Raw genomic sequence first — 18334 nt, forward strand, 5'->3', positions numbered from 1 at the left:
ACTTGGGGGAACTGTGTCCAGGGGCTTTTGTTTGTATTAGACAGATTTGTGTTCCCATACAAGTCTATAGGAATAAATGTTTGAAGCAAGTAATGCCCCCAACAATGAATTCTGAATGATTTCAAAAGCAACTAAAAACTATGCCATAGACAGAAGTCTAAAGCCTTTACTACAAATGATAGAAAGTAGATAAAACTTCCTAAGAATCTGTTGCACAGGTCATTAGGGGTTTTCATCTACTATAAATGTTCATCTAAACAAAAAATAAATAAATAAAAATTGATAAAACTATTTCTCAGTTTAGCTCACAAAATAGTCCCCTCCGCATGTAGAAGTGCCAGGTGCATTTTCTTTAATTATATACAAAAAATAAACTGGGCTGCAATAGTCTGGAATACTCTGTGCTTCTGGTACAAGTCAGTCCTGTCTCTTCTGTATTACTAAAAATAGAGTTCATTATTGGAAAATGTTCATTGTCCACATATACTCAGCACTCCATTCCAATGCAGCAAATTCTGGACATATTGCACTCTTAAAATGTTCTCTGACCGAAAGCTGATTGGTCAAAAGAGGTAATTTTCTGTAGACCTGCAGTAAAACGTGTTCTGACTTGGTTGTTGGAACTGTAAGGTAAAACGTTTGTATAAAGTGCTGAACCCTCTGGCCAGATTACACTCCATTGGCACTGGCTTTTGCCTGAGGGAAAAAGAAAAAAGTGAAAAGATAATTAAATCATTGTGTGAACATGGGAATAAATAAAGCAGTTTTTGGCTTTAAATTTACTGCACAGTTTTTTTTACCTATTCAGGTTAGATTCACAATGATGAATGATCAGATTTGTATGGCTTGCATGCAATATTGGAAAGTGAACAACATTTAAAGCAACACAGAAATAAGTGTAAGTACAATTATAAACCCCAAATTAACTCGAATTTACTAATTCTATTCTTGAAGTGGTCATGGGGTGAATAAATGCCAGTTAACTGCCTGCTCAGCCCCAGCCATAACCCTAATTGTAGCCTTAGCACTTACCAGTGAAATGAATGAGAGCACGTCCTTATTCATTTACCTGATAACTACTATGGCTACCCTACATCTTCATTTCACTTGTATACCGCCATTCATTTACAACATTCATTTTTGCTAAGAAACAAAAGTCTATATATTTCTCTTATCAAGCTTCATCTAACTGTAATTACCACATATCACCCTTTGAATACTTACACCTTCCTTTGTTGGCAGTGTAGAATCATGTTCAACTGGTTTTGAGTCAATATCTTCATTCTGTGTCAATATTTGAAACAAATAAATGTTATAATGCTAGGTATTCACAGACAAAACTTTATACAGGTGTGGTTGCATCATTTTATCCTATATATAATTCTTCATTAATATTTTATGTAGACAGGAAAACAAATCACAATCATGACCTTTTAATACAATAATATTATTATTACTAAACCAGAGTTTTATGGCACCAACATATTACGCAGCACTGTACATTAAATAGGGATTGCAAATGATAGACAGATACAGTGACACAGGAGGAGGAGAGGACACTGCTCCAAAGAGCTTACAATCTAGGAGGTGGGAGAAGCAGCACACAATAGGATTAAAGCAGGCAGCTTCTATTATAGCAACAATTTCCGTTGCAGAAAAAGAGTTACAAGTCCCCACAATTGTAAAAGGATTTTACTCCCCTCTCTGACAGTCCAAGTGTCCCATCTTTTCTTCAGACACTTCAGTATATTGTGCTGCCAAGGTGGTAAATGTTGTTTCCTGCTGTGAGCTGCAATTCTATCCTCTGTCCCCTTCATCACTACAGGACACAGGAATCCCCAGGAGTCAGAGGTTAGACCACAGCATGTAGCAGAAACACAGGAAACCAACAATTCTGTAAATGTCAAGTGTTTAACACTCTTTAAGGAGGCTGCAGAAATAGAGTGGAAGTAAAGTAAGGGACAGGGACGGCAGGAGAGGGAAGCAGAATACCAGTTCAGTTGTAAGGAATATATATTAAGCTCTTGTTGGGTGATTAAATGTGTTGTTTAAACAACCTGTTATTATCCAGTGCTCAAGACAGAAGCTGAGTGGGAAGAAGCTGTAAGTGGGTGGCAGCCCTTTTATTCTGACCAAACTATTTAGTGACCATCTAAAAACAGCCAGGTGGTTACTGAAAAGTGTTGGGTGGTATTCCCAGCAAAAAGGGCCTGGGAAGAACAGTGCTGTTAATGGTCAGCCATTTGTAAATAAAACGGAAAAAGTAAATTTTACTGTCAGCTTGGTATTGCTCTGAGTCTAATTGGAAGAGATTTTTCATTACTTCCTGTCTGAGTGGTTGGGTTTACCTAACCAAATAGAGACTGTAAATTAAACCAACAGGGTCCTAGTCAGCAAAAAAAATCTGAAAGAGGATGCAGGTCTATCTATACAGTCAAATGCAGCCAATGTCCCGAAAATTAGGCATAGCAAGTTGCGTATGTTATATAGTTTATTATGTTAATTACCTGAATGCCTTTTAATACTGGAGCTGGGTCTGTTAGCGATTCTTGCGTGTCTGTAGGCTGTGTTTGGGTTGATGTTGTCTTTGGTACCTATAAATTATTAAATTAAAGCAAATAAATGTTAATAAAAAAAAACCTTTCTATAAAGCAGCAAGTCCTAAATATTCACACTTCGTGAGGACTAAATGGCTGGGGGCTTCTGGGATATCTAAAAATAATATCTAAAAATCTGTAGTCCCCATTAAAAAGTTACCATGGCTTGCTCAGCATTGTCTCTAAATGTTAAGGCAGCCATTTTGGTAAAAGCAGGGTTTTGCTTACGGCAAGAAAACAGTGAATGACCATACTGACATATTGAACTGATTGGGTAAGCTGGCATTTACAGATCCCACATGGAGCCCAATGGCCAACTGGGAGAGCATTCATGGCAAGCTAAAGTTTTTGCAGTGGCAATGGTTAAATTATGTCAGCCTGAAATTGAAAGTTGCAAGCTCTACGTGTTACAGTATCTCTACATGTAAACATCTGGAGTTCCAATCATATTGCAAAGAAGATTTAAGCTTTTCACGTACTTTCAAATAGTTTATTTCATCACACAATATACAAGTGACAACCACTCTCACCTCTACAGGCTTGGCTGGCAGAATGGGTTTGGGTTTCACATCTGTCAGATACAGGGCTCGAGACAGGAGTAGGAGAGATGGGGGAACGTTCTCCTTCAAATGCAGATCCAACCACTAAACAAAGGAAAAGGAAATTATTAACACGGTCACTGGTTGAAATGCTGGGATGTAAGAATGGGTCTCGGTGTGTTGCACATAGGTATAATTACATCAAGAGTTAGAGGCAACACAGCTTGTCATTCTTTCAGAAAAAAAGGTCATAAAAGGTCATGTGTCCAACATCATTCTACCTGCTTCATCTGATCTTTGAGCTGTTCCTCCGTCAGACCAAGTGAGCGCATCCCTCGGGTCCTGCTGGCTCCCTGGAGCTCAGGCACAGTCAGATTGTCCACCCCTTCCTTTGAGATCATCTGCACATCAAGAAAGGGAAAATGTAAACTTCACCAACCTTAGCAGATCTGTATTATTACATTTCAGAATTAAACTAAAACTATCTATTTAAGAAAAAACAAAACATTTTTTAGGAACAGCAGCTAATATCCAACTCCCAGATTTCAGAGAGATTTGATGATGCTCCAGTTTTGCTTTAAATCCCATTTTATAAGTTTAGGAATTTAAAGAAAACGGTCAAGAATTGGCATTTGTAAGGATCCGACTGCCTAGAGGCAAGAAGTACGATACAGAGAGACAGCCTGAAGGAAGGAAAAAATGTAAAGAGTTTTGTCCTAGAGGCAAGAAGCAATGGACAAAAATTTGGCCTGAAGGAAGGAAGCAGTGTGCACAATAATAGCCTAGATGGTCTTACAGATTGAAGCAATGTATATAGAGAAAGTCTGGGGACAAGAGGCCTGACTGAAGATAAAAAAATGTAAATGTGGACAAAAAAAAAAAAAAAAAAAAAACACAGGACAGATGATAGTTTCTTGAGCTCACCTCATCATCTGCTCGTATAGACCGTAACTTCATTAGCAGCTGGAACCGTAGCAAGTTATTGGTGCCAATTGGTGGCAATTCAAGCAACCGACACAAAGCTGCCAGCTGAGACCTTTCCAGGTGCTCCAAAGTCAACTCATCTTCAAAGAGTTTGGAGAATCGCACAATTTCCTGAGTGGAGGGCTGTGCTCCAGTGACCCGTACCTGGAATATTGAGATACCTTGGTCAGGTTAATTTTGCTTATACAAAATGTAACAAAAAAAATTTTTAATTCCTATAGAAAGTCAAATCAAACCTGCTGAACATAAGATGAAAATTGCTGCTGGCTATCTCCCCCAGTCTCTGCCTTGTTCCTCTTTGCCATCTCCGAAATAGTCTCCTGAAGGAACTTGGCCATTTCCAGTTTGGCTCCAAGTTTTTTCTTCATTTTTTCCTCCTGAACAATGGCCATACCCAGAAAAGAAACAAAATCATAATTCAATCTTCCATTATTGTTGGGACACAGAGCAAGAACTACAGTTATCAGAGAATATTAGAGTAGGAAGCATGATTCGTAAATGCAAGAACATATAGAAATAACCAGAACTCGCTCTGAAGTCAGCTTTTTTTGAGTTCTGTATTCCGATTGTTTTTATGAACTACTAAAGTTAGGAATTAGCACCGCAGATAAACATTATATTAACACTTAAGCTACGTACACACTTCCAATTATTATCGTCGGAAAACGAACGACGAACGTTCCTGCACGATATATACGAACGATCGTATAGCACCGATCCTGCACATAGAGGTAACGACACGATCGTTCGTAGATATTGTACACACAATAGATACGATCGTTTAAGCGATAGAGGAACTATGTGCACGACAGGAAAGTGAACGGACGTTCGTTCATCACGCATGCTCAGCCCATGGACGATCAGCGAACGACCGTACACACGAACGATGTTCAACGATCGTCGTCCAATCCGATCCGCCGGTCCGGTCGTTCGTTTCCAACAACTTTCCTCGTTCGTCGGCGTCGTTGGTTACTTTTTTACGAACGATTTTTTGCCCAATCGATCGTTCGTCGTTCGATTGGAACGATAAAAATTGGAAGTGTGTACGCACCTTTACAGTAGAAATCACAAGATACCTGGATGTTATCTGCTGGAAAACATCATCTGTGCCCTTCTGTGATAAAGCTTCACTTTATGACCAACTTTATAGATAAGCTTTGCCAATTTCTACTCCTGTACAATAGGAGTGCAAAATCTTACTGATGATTTTAAATCAGGTGGGGTAAAAGTATTTAGAAGGGCTTTACAAAATGTTGAACACCAAGGACAAAGATATAAAATCAGGAAGGAGGACAGGAAAGGCTGTTCTGGTTAATAAAAGCAACAGCAAGCATACAAGTTTAAAAACAGGTTGACTTCTACAACTTATACTTTTTATTGAACAAGGTTTAGATTCTTAGACATCCACTGATCAAATAAATTAAAATATCCCTTAGTAATATTAACACAAGTTCTGTGCCAGCTAAAACCAGTGTGGAAGATCAGAAGAATTTCAAGCAGACTTAAACATTGCATTCTCCTGCCGGTGACCAAAAAAAGTTTAGATGAGCCGTCTTATTTTTTCTAAAAGTGCAAAATATCCAAGGATATTTGTCAATTCAAACACATGCATAGTGGATCTAGCGACACATCTTAAAAGCTATTTTCTAGCTTTTTTTTTTTACGCTGTAGATGACAAGTGACATGCTTTAGATCTAAACAGCTTCTCATCACCTCTTTTACAGCAACATCGTAGTTTCAAGTATTTTCATATCTCACCAAGAATGGATCTTTGTATGAAATGACCGATTGCACTGGAACTGAATTGTGAAGAAAGACACAAGAAACAAACACACACAATACACAATTCAAGGAAAGAATCCATCCCGGAGTAAGGATTTTTTTTTTTGTCAAACAGATCCGAGTTTGAACTGACCTTTTTGGATTCTGTCTCGAAGGTAGAAGGTAACATTTCAGGGAAGAGCTTCAGAAAGACAGGCAGAAGAAACTCCATAAAGGGGACAATAACAAACACCATAAATGGCACCAAACGGAAAAGATCTGCACACGTTCTCATCAGCTACAAAACAAAACAGACAACGGTTACTATATAACTGGTAATATGAAATGGTACAGTTTATTTGTAATGTTATAGTATATCAGAGTATAGTATACCCCAGAAATTACTTGTATCAACCTAAGTAGAGCTATGTAAATTACAAAAGTAAAATCCATTGCCTGAATGGTGACTATATTCTAATCCAGTTTTACCTTTTGAAGATAGGACACTGAGCCTTGTATATCTGTGAATACCACCAGAGTTTAACTTTCAGATGGCAACTTTCCTTTTAATGCTAGAAACTACTGGTTGCAAGGAAATCATACTAGTTGCAGATAAATAGAAAATTAGTTACAGTAAAGGAGAATTATACTTTCCATGGGCATCGCCTTCTGCATTTAGAACACAACTCAAACATAGGTCATCAAAACCGAGCAGGGCTCTTGGGAGTTCAGAAGATGGATGTGACCTGTTTTGTATTTTTACACCAGTCCAGGTCATATGGGCCTGAGATTTAAAGAGCTCCACAAGTACTGATCTGTGACCAAATAGTTATTTGTAGGTGCTACAAGGTGCATGCACTTTAGCATTCTTATTACCCTTGCCATTTCTTAAGCTGGGCCCGGTCAACATACCCTTCTCCTTTCTCTCCTCCTCAGCGTCTGCCCATGTAGCAGCCTCCAAACCATTCGAGCAGCCACTTTGGTGTCAATCCAGAGAAGTCGGAAGCCATGATAAAAGTGCTTAATTTCATCCACCACCTTTTGGCCCAGTGACTTTCGCACAACTTGCGGTGCTTTGTCTGCTTCCGGTATAGGAGGTTCTCGTGTGGGAGGATCCGGTGGAGGTAACACATCCTGAAGCCGTAACACAGATGTGTGAAAACTTCGGTTACACGTGGAGAAGTAGGGCAAAGTGAAGGAGGCCCGACAGCTTGATATGGGAGGTAACCAGTTATTTTGGTTGAAGGATATGGAGGCGTAGAGAGGGCAGCATTTTTTCTGTAGTGCTAGACAGGAGACCCTGTAGATTTAAAAGTAGAACAATTAGATTATTGTACATAGAATGGGGCTAACCAATTAGTGTGGAAAATCTTATATGACTGTAGTATATACAACAAATAAAGCCAACCATTCAATAACTTATGTATGTGTACCTGCAAGAGACAGATTTATTAGGTGCACTATTTGCATGGAGTTTGCAGGTTCTCCCAGTGTTTGCCTGTTTCCTCCGGGTTCTCATATATGACTATGATAGGGACATTAGATTGCGAGCCCCTTTGAGGGACAGTGGACTATATAAAGCACTGCATATTATGCATATTATGTTGGCGCTATATAAATACTGTGTAATATTAATACAGGAAAAGGGGATGTCACGCCACTATCCACCAACAGCAAAACTGTTCAGATCTATGATTAGGAGAAGAGTGTGGACAAGTGTAAACATAAGTAGACAATCCATTAACTTTCAAAGGTGCCATCCAATTATTTTGAATTGGATTTACTGGAAGCCCTGTATATAATTTATAATATTGGACACTTACTGAGTGGTTTACAGCAATTTGATATTTGCATTGTTGTTTTATTGAGAGTGCCGCATCTTGCATGAAGCCATTATAGCATGATAAGGTACAGAGGTCAGGTTGATGGCCTGAATGCCAGGGATTCACTGCCTTATGATTAGGAAGAAACACGCAGACAGTAATCTGATACTAAGGTATACTGTGAATGAAGTTTCTAAGAAAGAAAGCACAAGAGGCTACAGATCAGAGAGTAATGCTTTAATGCTATTGCCGCCCTGGTGCTGTGATCTATCTTTACCCCCGCTTTAGTGTGAACCCTTTTATTTCTAAAACCTAAAGCACCAACAGAGCTAAACAAGGCACTGAACAGACACCAATACCCCAACCTCCATATAAAACTTTTATTAATTATCCTGGGCTTCCATATCACTCTGCTAAGAGCTCTTCTACATTCACCCATATAATCGATTATAAATGTTATTTCTTTTTTTATCCTGGCCTATATGCTACTAGACTGTAAGCTCTTCTGCGCTTAGCATCATTCCTTATATCCTAATAGATTATTAATTCTTCTGCACTCTGTATCCTCCCTTATATTCTAATAGATTGTAATCTTTTCTATGCCTTCCTTTACACTCTTAAATAGGAGTTCCTAACCACTGGACTGCAAAACAGTACCAGGCCGTAACAAGAATGCTGTGTCCTCTCTCCCCAATCATTTTGTCCAGTCAATTATATAAACTGGCTGAACAAAATGACAGAAGACATAGATTGCTGTAACAGCAAAGACTGCAGCCAATGCTTGAGCAGTCACCCTCCAAGCAGTTTTATGCAAGGAAATTTGCAAGAAAGTGCCTGCTTTTGGTTAATTTTTGACATTCCCCGACAATTATTTTATCTGCTTTTATATCCCAAAAAAGTATCTTTGTTCATTCACCACCAAACATAAGCATCCTGATCATTGATGTTGGCTTGGAGACGACAATATTCTGTAAATTTTGTACACTTTTTGGCTGTGTTCACAAATGTCTGATACAAATCAGCCTATAAAGCAGCCTCTCACCTAGTAACTTGCTACAAAATTACAGTAATTATTATTTTTATCATTATTATTAATAATAATAAACAGGATTTATATAGCACAACATATTACACAGAGCTGTACATTAAATAGGAATGATAAAGTCTCATCATCATTGCAGGAAAGGTAAGAGAGGAATTGCTTCCTCCTGCCTCCACATCATCTCTGCTTAGACAAAGTCACTGAATTTGAGCTCAGAGGTTGCATTTGCAGTGAAGTTTTTTTGTTTTAATAAAATAAAATTGTTGTGTTTTACTTTCTCTAAAATATAAAATTGTTGCTGTTTACTGAGTCAAGAATTGGATGCTTTCATGCAGACTTGAAAACTTACTGAAAGCTCCTCCATGTTTGCAAACACAGCACAAGCAAGGAACGCAATTAATCTATCCAAATTTTTTTTTTTGGATGTGGGAGGAAACCAGAGTGCCTGGAGGAAACTCACACAAACACAGGAAGAACCTACAAACTCCATGCAATTCTATATTTGATTTGGACATAGAATGTTATATCTTTAATACTACGACCCTAACAATGGGCACAATCATACCACTTTATTGTCTGTTAAGCACTTTAATGACTTGATCCCTTACATGTTTTAGGGTTTGAAAATGATCATATTAGTCCCATATAACTTTGCATTCACTATATGAGAACTTTGTGTTGGCTACTATGCTTTATAATAATTTGCACTCACTGGGTGATATATATGTATTGGATATTGATATTTACTTGTACTTTAAATTTGTATTGGGATTTTATTTGTGGCACAAGAATTTTATTGAGATTGCTGCATCTTCCATGAAGCAGCTATAGCAAGGTACAGGGGTCAGGTGATGTCCTGCAAACACTGCATAAATATATATATATATATATATATATATATATATATATATATATAAATATCTTACCGGGATCTGAGGGCAGGCAGCACAATGCTGCAAGTGTAAGCGGCCATGTCTTCTAATAACACTTTATAGCTGCAGAGAAAAAAGGAAAAAATGTTAATCTTTCAGTTCCACCCTGTAATTACAGCCACAAAATGACAGCTTTACTACATTGGGCTATTTATATATGATTACTAAAGCTGGACCAACACACAGCACTGAGGGCTTAACATGGGCACTACAAAAGGGCTGCTTTTTGCTTAAATTGCAAACAATGTAAAAAATAAAAGCAGAATTGGGGACACCTTGAAAAATCCAGAGATGGATTCTTATAATATTCTGCCTTACTAAGAGGTGGGCACAGGACATGAGCAAAGAACAATTATATTACAAATGTATAGACATAGATTATTATACCATGACCAGTAGAAATGATCACAACGACATCCCACATAAATATTGACTTTTTATAATATTATTATTAAACAGGAGTTATATAGCACCAACATATTACGCAGCGCTGTACATTAAATAGGGATTGCAAATGACAGACTAATACAGACAGTGATACAGGAGGTAGGTGAAAGTGACAGGACCTGGACTTTTTATAGGCAAACTGAACAAATACCAGAAGCTAGGCAGATCATAAATTTCGATGTCATGTCATCTTTGTTTCCTTATTCCTTAGACGTGCCCTCCATAACATTATTATTACACAGTATTTATATAGAGCCAACATATTCCACAGCGCTGTATAAAGTCCATAGTCATGTCACTAGCTGTCCCTCAAAGCTCACAATCTAATGTCCCAACCACAGTCATATGTCTTTAATACAGTCTAAGGTATTTTTTGTGGAAGCCAATTAACCTAACTGCATGTTTTTGGGATGTGGGAGGAAACCGGAGTACCCGGAGGAAACCCATGCAAACACAGGGAGAACCTACAAACTCCATGCAAATAGAATCCTGGCTGAGATTCAAACCTGGGACCCAGCGCTGCAAAGGCCAGAGTGCTAACCACATTGTAATATATCCCAAGTTTTAGATCAATTGGTCCCCATTGTAATACTATATTTGTAAATAAACATAACCCACGAAATACACTGAAACCACAACTCCACACTGAATACTACCTAATACAACATAACAACACAACATTATTATAATAAGGTTCTATTACACCACATAAAACATGGTTACAAAGCCATTAAGGCTGCAGTATGACCTGAGGTCATCAGACGTGATAAAAGTATTAAGATAAGATATTCTCTGGAAACACAGAGAATGCCTTTCAATAAGGCTGTGTACACACATTAGATTTCTGTCACTAAATCAATCTTTTGTGTTTGTCTATGGTAACAGGAGAATGAACAAGTGTTGTATACATGGAGATGTCTGATCTATGGAGCAGAGATGGGGATGGGACAGGGGAGCAGTCCACTGCACTCCATGGGAAAGTACAACATCCCTGTTCAGTCGTACATTGATACACCAGGACGGTTCAGTGAGCAGTGATATGTAATATGGACAAAGAATGTTTTATCTTTATTACTGTGACCCTAACAATAGGCACGAACCTAACACTGTAGTATACAGACATAAAACACCATACTTTCAATATTTCCAGAACACTTTGTATGATCAAAATACAATTCTATTATACTTTATCCATACTGGGAAACCTACTGTATATATCTTCATTATGACCTGGCCAAAAGACTCACCCTATCACCATTATACAATTCTATATTACTTTATATAGACATGGTAACCTATATCACCATTATATTCAGTCTATCTGGAATATGCTGGTTTATGTATTTTTATATCCTTAGTGGCTGCACTCAATGAACTTGTTTCTTTTTTGTAACCTGACTAACAATGTAACTATGTAATGCTATATGTGTTTATAATACAGTTCTATAGAGAAATCTCCATCTTATTTATGAACTGACCCATGGACAGGATAACTATTATAATAATAAATATATTATATATGTGTGTTATTTAAAGAATAAAAAAATATATATACAACAAAGAAAGTATCAATGAGAAATACAACTCCTAAATAAACTCAAACTCTGTACACAATCAGATATCAAATCATCAAAACAAAAACAATTTTAAATAGTTGACAGCACATTAAATTTTATCTTTTTGTTTTTTGTTCAATTGTCCAAAGTCCAATTTGTTTTTTATTTTGTTGGTTTATTATTTATGGGGATGTGGCTGTTAGTATGCTTTGTGATACACAATCATGTCATATATACATAAAAATAACACAACGAAGAAACAATCTCTAGAAGGAGATCCAATATAATTAACATGTGGGTCCACCTAATAAACAGCGCTATGGAAGGACTAAAAGTTTGGGGGAGACAGGGCAGCAGTTGAAGCACAAATAGGAGAAGACAAAAAAGAATAGAGAAAACAGGATAAAAGAAAATGCAGCTAGCAAGCCGCCAAGACCAACCAAATAGTCTCAAAAAGAAGAAGACCCCAGAATAACCAGCCGCACATCCCAGGTCTTTGCTGTAATACTTTAATATTCTATACTAGTGTTTCTCAGGCTGGGCCCCATGGAACCTTAGGGGTTCTCCAGAGGTTTCTCGGGTAGCAATGAGCAGTTTGTGCCTCTTGAATGGCCCCAATGACTTTTTTGGCTATCTGTAACGCTGACATTCTTCTTAATGGCCAGCAAAATAAGAGACAATCTTCACACTGATCACCATTATTAATATTATTATTATTATTATTATTATTAATAAACAGGATTTATATAGCACCAACATATTACGCAGCGCTGTACATTAAATATGGGTTGCAAATGACAGACAGATAAAGACAGTGACACAGGAGGAGGAGAGGACCCTGTCTGGAAGAGCTTACAATCTAAGAGTGATTCTTCACTTGTAGAACACAACATAACCTGATTGTAAGCTCCTCTGGGCAGGGTCCTCCCCTCCTCCTGTGTCACTGTCTGTGTCTGTCTGTCATTTGCAAGCCCTAATTAAAGAGGAAGTAATCTGAAAAATGCCTAAAACAAAAAAAAAATACTTACCTTTAATCACGCAGCGCAGTCGACTTGGTCTGGGGGTCTCTTCTATCGCGTTGGCCTGGAATCTGTCTCCGAGTGGGCGTTTCAGGCGCCGCCATCTTTGCCTCTTCTTCTGGGTTCCTCTTTCTACTTCATCCAACCCTGGCGTGAGATGCGGTGACTGCGCATGCGCGGCTATTTTATTTTCTTTTCACAAAAAACGCTCCTTCTGCGCATGCCTGAGACGCTCGTGCATGCGCAGAGGGAGCAGCCAAGACCCCCCTGGGAAACGTGACGTAGGTATCCCAGGAGGCTTTGCGCTCCTATACATTTTTAATCGCCTTGGGGCGGTGCTGCACCTTTTTTTTTTTTTAAAGGGCGTTGCACTTAGAAAAAAAACAGAACTTTTCCTTTATGTAAATGGGTTGCCTACCCTTATATGTAAAGTGACATTTCTGAGTTTAGGTACGCTTTGATGTACAGCGCTGCATAATATGTTGGCGTTATATAAATCCTGTTTATTAAAAATCATATTAGTAGTAATTTTGGGCAGTATATAAGAATACAATTCTGCTGTACGGACACGGAACCGGCACGGACAACTAGATCTTTGCATACAATTCTTTATATCTTTCTACACATTGGGTCTGATTTATCAAGGCACTCCAAGACTGGAGAAGATACACTATCCTGGGAGATCCAGCAAACCTGGAATGTATTTGGTCCAGGATTGAAAATATTTGCTAATAGCGAATGATTTTTTAAAATTCCATTCCAGGTATGCTGGATCACCCAGGTTCTCCCATGATAGCCTATGTTCACCTTTAATGAATCTGGCCCATTGCATATTACCAGTAACCCAGCAGATCTGTCCATGGTGGACATGTTATGTCAGTACATAGGACAGACAGCACCTCCATCAGGGCCCAGCAATATTTCCCAGCATGCTCTGGGGCCCAGGCACCATCAGGGCTTGCTGGGACTTTTAGTTCCACAACATTCGGATAAGCCTGGAGAATATCACAGCTGCTGCCTTCCCTTCCCCACTCCTCCCTATCTATGCTGACCCTGAACACACTCACCCTAGACAGGAGTCCCCGGTCTCTTTTGGCTTCTCACCTCTTCCTCCCTGCCTGGGCCACAAGCATCAACAACCAAGACACCAGGAGACCCGGCTCAGCCAATCACAAGAGCATAAGCCGCTACCCTACCTCTCCCTGCACCAATCGCGACGGCATGTGGGTGGGGCGTTTCTCAATTGGCTCCACACATAGGAGGCGTTTGTAGTGACGTCATGAACTCCGGTAACCCACAACTAAGCTGGCTTCAGCGCTTTATGTGCGCATGCTCTGTGGCAGCAATTTGTTCCCAGTGATTAGCAGTACAAAATGTTTTAGAATAAATCATTATTATATTATTAAATATTTACTTCCTTGGTTTGATATAGAGTTTACATGAAAATTATTATTAATTCTAAACAGGATTTATATAGCATATCAAATACAAAGACAGCTTTTCTTTCCAAAAAGGGAAAATTTGGGGTTTTAACGGTGCTTCATACCAACACAACACATATATTTAAAAAGTTTTAAAATGTATTTTATAGTGTAAAAAAAAACAAATCACAAGAAATAACTTGCAATATACATGATAACAATTGAACAATCCGGTAAATATATTGATACATCTAAACTTTACTTTCTTTATGGCTTTTACAGTCCTTAACGTGTTTCACCAGTACGTTATTAATACCTCATATATATATCCGTGTTTCAAAGCAAAGAGATAACGGAGTAAATAGCAGGAAAATACACATGATATTTCTTTTCACAATATTTGAACATAAAAACTAGAAGATTAGGGATCGCAACTACTTGCTCAGATGGTAATAATTCAAATTGATATCATATCCAAGGAATGTTCACATTAAAAGTTGATTCTAAAAAGTGAAATAGGCAGGACAGACTATTTAATGTGTTAAGAGAGATGTGACCCCATACTGTCATAAAACATTCTCTTTTTAATGCACCACAATGTGTTTAGTCAAAAAAGGTAGAATACCACCATTAGTTGTATCTTCTGAGGGGAGCACACTGATGCATTATTGTTATTATTATTATTATTATTAATATTAATAATAATAAACATGATTTATTTAGCGCCAACATATTACGCAGCGCTGTACATTAAATAGGGGTTGCAAATGACAGACAGATACAGACAGTGACACAGGAGGAGGAGAGGACCCTGCCCTGAAGGGCTTACAATCTAAGAGGTGCGGGAAGTATCACACAAAAGGAAGGGACATCTGTCGGGAGGTTCCTTCCATCAGGTTGCACATCGTCCCAGTATCAGTCTTCGGGCCGGCACAGAGGAGGCCCCAGGCACCACCATCTTTCCCTCTATTCTTCTGGGTTCTACCTACCTACGTCACCCGATCTCAGCCACAAGATTGGATGGCGTAGATTGGGAAAAACTTGCCAATCTCACTGCGCATCAGTAATCAGCAATGTTTTTCCCTATTGACAAAAGGGCTTCTTCTGCGCATGTTTGAGATCCTTGGCATGTGCAGAAGAAGCAGCCAAGAGCCTACCGGGATGCGTGATGTAGGTATCCCAGGAGGCTCTGGGCTCCCATTCATTCTTGATCGCCTGGGCCATTGAGAGTTAAGGGGGTGGTGCTTCACCCTAACAAAGAGTGTTGCAAAAAAACACAAACAGAATTTTTACTTTACATAAAGGATAGACAACCTTGTATGTTTTTAGGATGTGGAAGGAAACCCATACAAACACAGAAGGTACATACAAACTCCTTGCAGATAAAGTCCTGGCTGAGATTTGAACCTGTGATGCTAATACTGCAAAGGCAAGAGTGCTAACCACTGAGCTAACTGTGCTTCCAGCACCAACATTCTTGGCAGCTCTGGAATGTCATTTGACCAAATTCCAAAGGATGCAAAAGAAGCTGATGCTTTCAAAACGCTCACCAATCAATGAGGAACCAATTCAATTCACTAGTTCAATAAAGAAAATAAATCACCTGTCCATACTGATGGATATATCGAGTACAGTCACCAAGCTGCTATCATGCCATTACATAGACCGTAAATTAATTTTGTATAATTACATACACAATGATAGAAGTTTCAGGGGCCTTTTTGCACTTGCAGTAATGCAAACATCTTAATGTACATTTTTTAGTGAATCACATCAATTCAAAAGAATAAATTATTTTCTTTTTTCCATATACATAAACATTTGTTAGCCATTGAGTATCTTGGTATTTGGAAAGACAAGTTGAAAACTATAGAATCAAAAAAAGTCCCTTCAGTAGATAATATACATATGTATATATTATATGTCATCTCCCCTCCCGAGAAAGCAGACCAGTTCTATGAAACGCGTTGAGAGGAGGCTTCAATCCTCACAGATAATCAGCTGACACTACACAATAGTTATTTTTTGTATTTTTCTGTTAGTGTTTTTTTTATTGTCTTTCTTTGTATATTTTGAAAATTTCAATAAAAATATTAAAAAAAAAAAAAAAAAAATACTTTCCCTCCATTATTTCATCTTTATCTGCACCGCCATGCTGCTGGCCATCTGCACGCTTTCTGTAGTCAGTTTCTGCCTACATATACTTCAGCTGCATGCCATTGCTTGGGGTGAGTTTCTTGATGGTGACAATGGCAGAAAGTACTATTCCAAGGAGTTTAGGAATAGTTACTCCACTGGAAGTGAAGAATTCAGGGTGATAACAGAGGAGAGCGATTGGAAGAAAGAACTGAATTGCATGAACAACGATGTCCATTGTAAGATTACAAGTTTTTATTTAAAAGAAGCTGTAAATATAAAAAACAATGAAAATTAATTATGGTATATAAATCTTTCTAATTTTAATTATTTTGTTGGCCCTTGCAGATGGCCCTTGTTGGCCCACAAGTATTTTAAATACTTGTGTAATGACCTGAATGAGACTTAAAGCGTACCTAAACTCGGAAATTTTACTTTACATAAAAGGGTAGACAATACTTTTATTTAGCCCCCTAGCGGTCTGATTCTGGACGTATTTCCATGCAATTTTTTGCATGGAAATTTGTTTTACATTGTAGACCTTAAATTCTTAGGCATAACTCATCGACACGTCTAATAGTTAATAAATTACAAACATAAACACAAAAATCTGTTAAAAAATTAAAAATAATGTTTAATGTAATATAACTGTACAGCAGCATATAAAATATATATATAAATAAATAATTATTATATGAATTTTTCTTTGTATTGGACTCAATACAGATATTTTGTATTGAATCCAACACAAAACTATTTGAATTTCCCACTGCTAAGTCCCTGCCGCACCAACGTCACCAGGAAAAACCCGTAGGACGTCCCTGCACTTCGCGGCTGGACATCGGAGGAGGCAGATGTGTCCCCAGGACCTGCGGGGACCAGCAGGTTTGTGTTTTTTTTAAGTGCAACACCCTTTTTTAAAAAAAAAAAAGGTGCAGCACCGCCCCCTAATTCTCGATCGCCTAGGCTTCTTTTGCGCATGTCCGAGATGCTCTACCTTAAGGAGCCTTTTTGTGAAAAGGGAAAAAAATTGCCGATCTCACGCATGCGCAGTGAGATCAGCAAGTTTTTTTTCAACCTACATAACCCGATCTCACGCCTGGGTTGGGTGACATCCAGATGGATCTAAATAGATGTAAATCTTAGTAATGCTAATCGCTAGACACGCACGGCTCCAAGACTTTTCTAGAGCTGCCCCAACTCTCTGGAATGGTCTTCCTCATCCTACTCAGCTACTTTATGCTCATTTAAAAGCCATTTTTTCAAACTTGCCTACCCGTCTTCTTCTGTCTTTTGAAACCATCACTACTTCCCACCACTACATATCTCCCATTCTATTGTGTGATACTTCCCCCACCTCTTAGGCTGTAAGCTCTTCAGGGCAGGGTCCTCTCCTCCTGTGTCACTGTCTGTATCTGTCATTTGCAACCCCTATTTAATGTACAGCGCTACGTAATATGTTGCCGCTATATAAATCCAGTTTAACATTAATAATAACAACAACACAGGGACAATCTTTCTACTGCCCTCACTGCTTGGCAAAGTCACCCTGCCTGTCTCTAGTGCAATACACAGTGAGCAGGCAACATATAGAGACCAAATGACAGACGGAACAGAAATCAAATAAAGAAGAGTCCTGCTGCAGCTTCCAATGCTTGTTGTATGGAAGTCACAGTGCACAGGGCATTCGGATTGATCAGTTTAAGCATGGGAGAGGACTATTGCGAGTGATCATAAAAGAAAGAGAAGGCTGGAGTTTACCTTTATTCATCCACATGGAAATGAATTTCAAATATTGCAACACAAAACTGTACAAATTACAGATGATTGTATTGACAATGATGGCTTTGTGTTATAATCTGTATTGAACAGACCAAATATTTCAAGCACACAAATATGATACCAATACGTGCATTGCCTAAGCTTCAGAATTCATAGAAGTTCAGTACAGTCTGTCCATTCTCCTTAACTTTATGTTATCACTTTATTGTTAAATGATTGCCAGACTTCTCAGTGGCTTCTAATCTGTTAATGATTGACTGAACAGTACATTATTCCACGTCATTTATTATAGAAT

General features: G+C 38.3%; 1 protein-coding gene across 1 annotated transcript; it reads right to left on the reverse strand.

Moving 5' to 3' along the window:
• Positions 1–331: 331 nt before the first annotated feature.
• On the reverse strand, positions 332–13902 carry LETM2 (leucine zipper and EF-hand containing transmembrane protein 2). Its single transcript, XM_072399784.1, has 11 exons — positions 13768–13902; positions 9673–9741; positions 6794–7181; positions 6036–6179; positions 4357–4497; positions 4061–4264; positions 3418–3537; positions 3128–3241; positions 2508–2594; positions 1225–1284; positions 332–696 (listed from the first exon to the last, which is right to left on the reverse strand). The coding sequence occupies exons 2-11, from the start codon at positions 9717–9719 to the stop codon at positions 670–672; spliced, it is 1332 nt and encodes a 443-aa protein (XP_072255885.1). The 5' UTR covers positions 9720–9741; positions 13768–13902; the 3' UTR covers positions 332–669.
• Positions 13903–18334: the final 4432 nt, after the last annotated feature.

This window comes from Pyxicephalus adspersus, chromosome 2 (genome assembly GCF_032062135.1).
Source record: "Pyxicephalus adspersus chromosome 2, UCB_Pads_2.0, whole genome shotgun sequence".
NCBI lineage: Eukaryota > Metazoa > Chordata > Amphibia > Anura > Pyxicephalidae > Pyxicephalus > Pyxicephalus adspersus.

Coding starts and splice junctions, on each gene's coding strand:
- LETM2 (XM_072399784.1), bottom strand. CDS start 9,719: ATGGCCGCTTACACTTGCAGCATTGTGCTGCCTGCCCTCAGATCCCG. Junction 2,595..3,127: donor TGCCAGCCAAGCCTGTAGAG/GTGAGAGTGGTT, acceptor AATAATTTATAG/GTACCAAAGACAACATCAAC. Junction 697..1,224: donor CACTGCCAACAAAGGAAGGT/GTAAGTATTCAA, acceptor TTTTTCCCTCAG/GCAAAAGCCAGTGCCAATGG.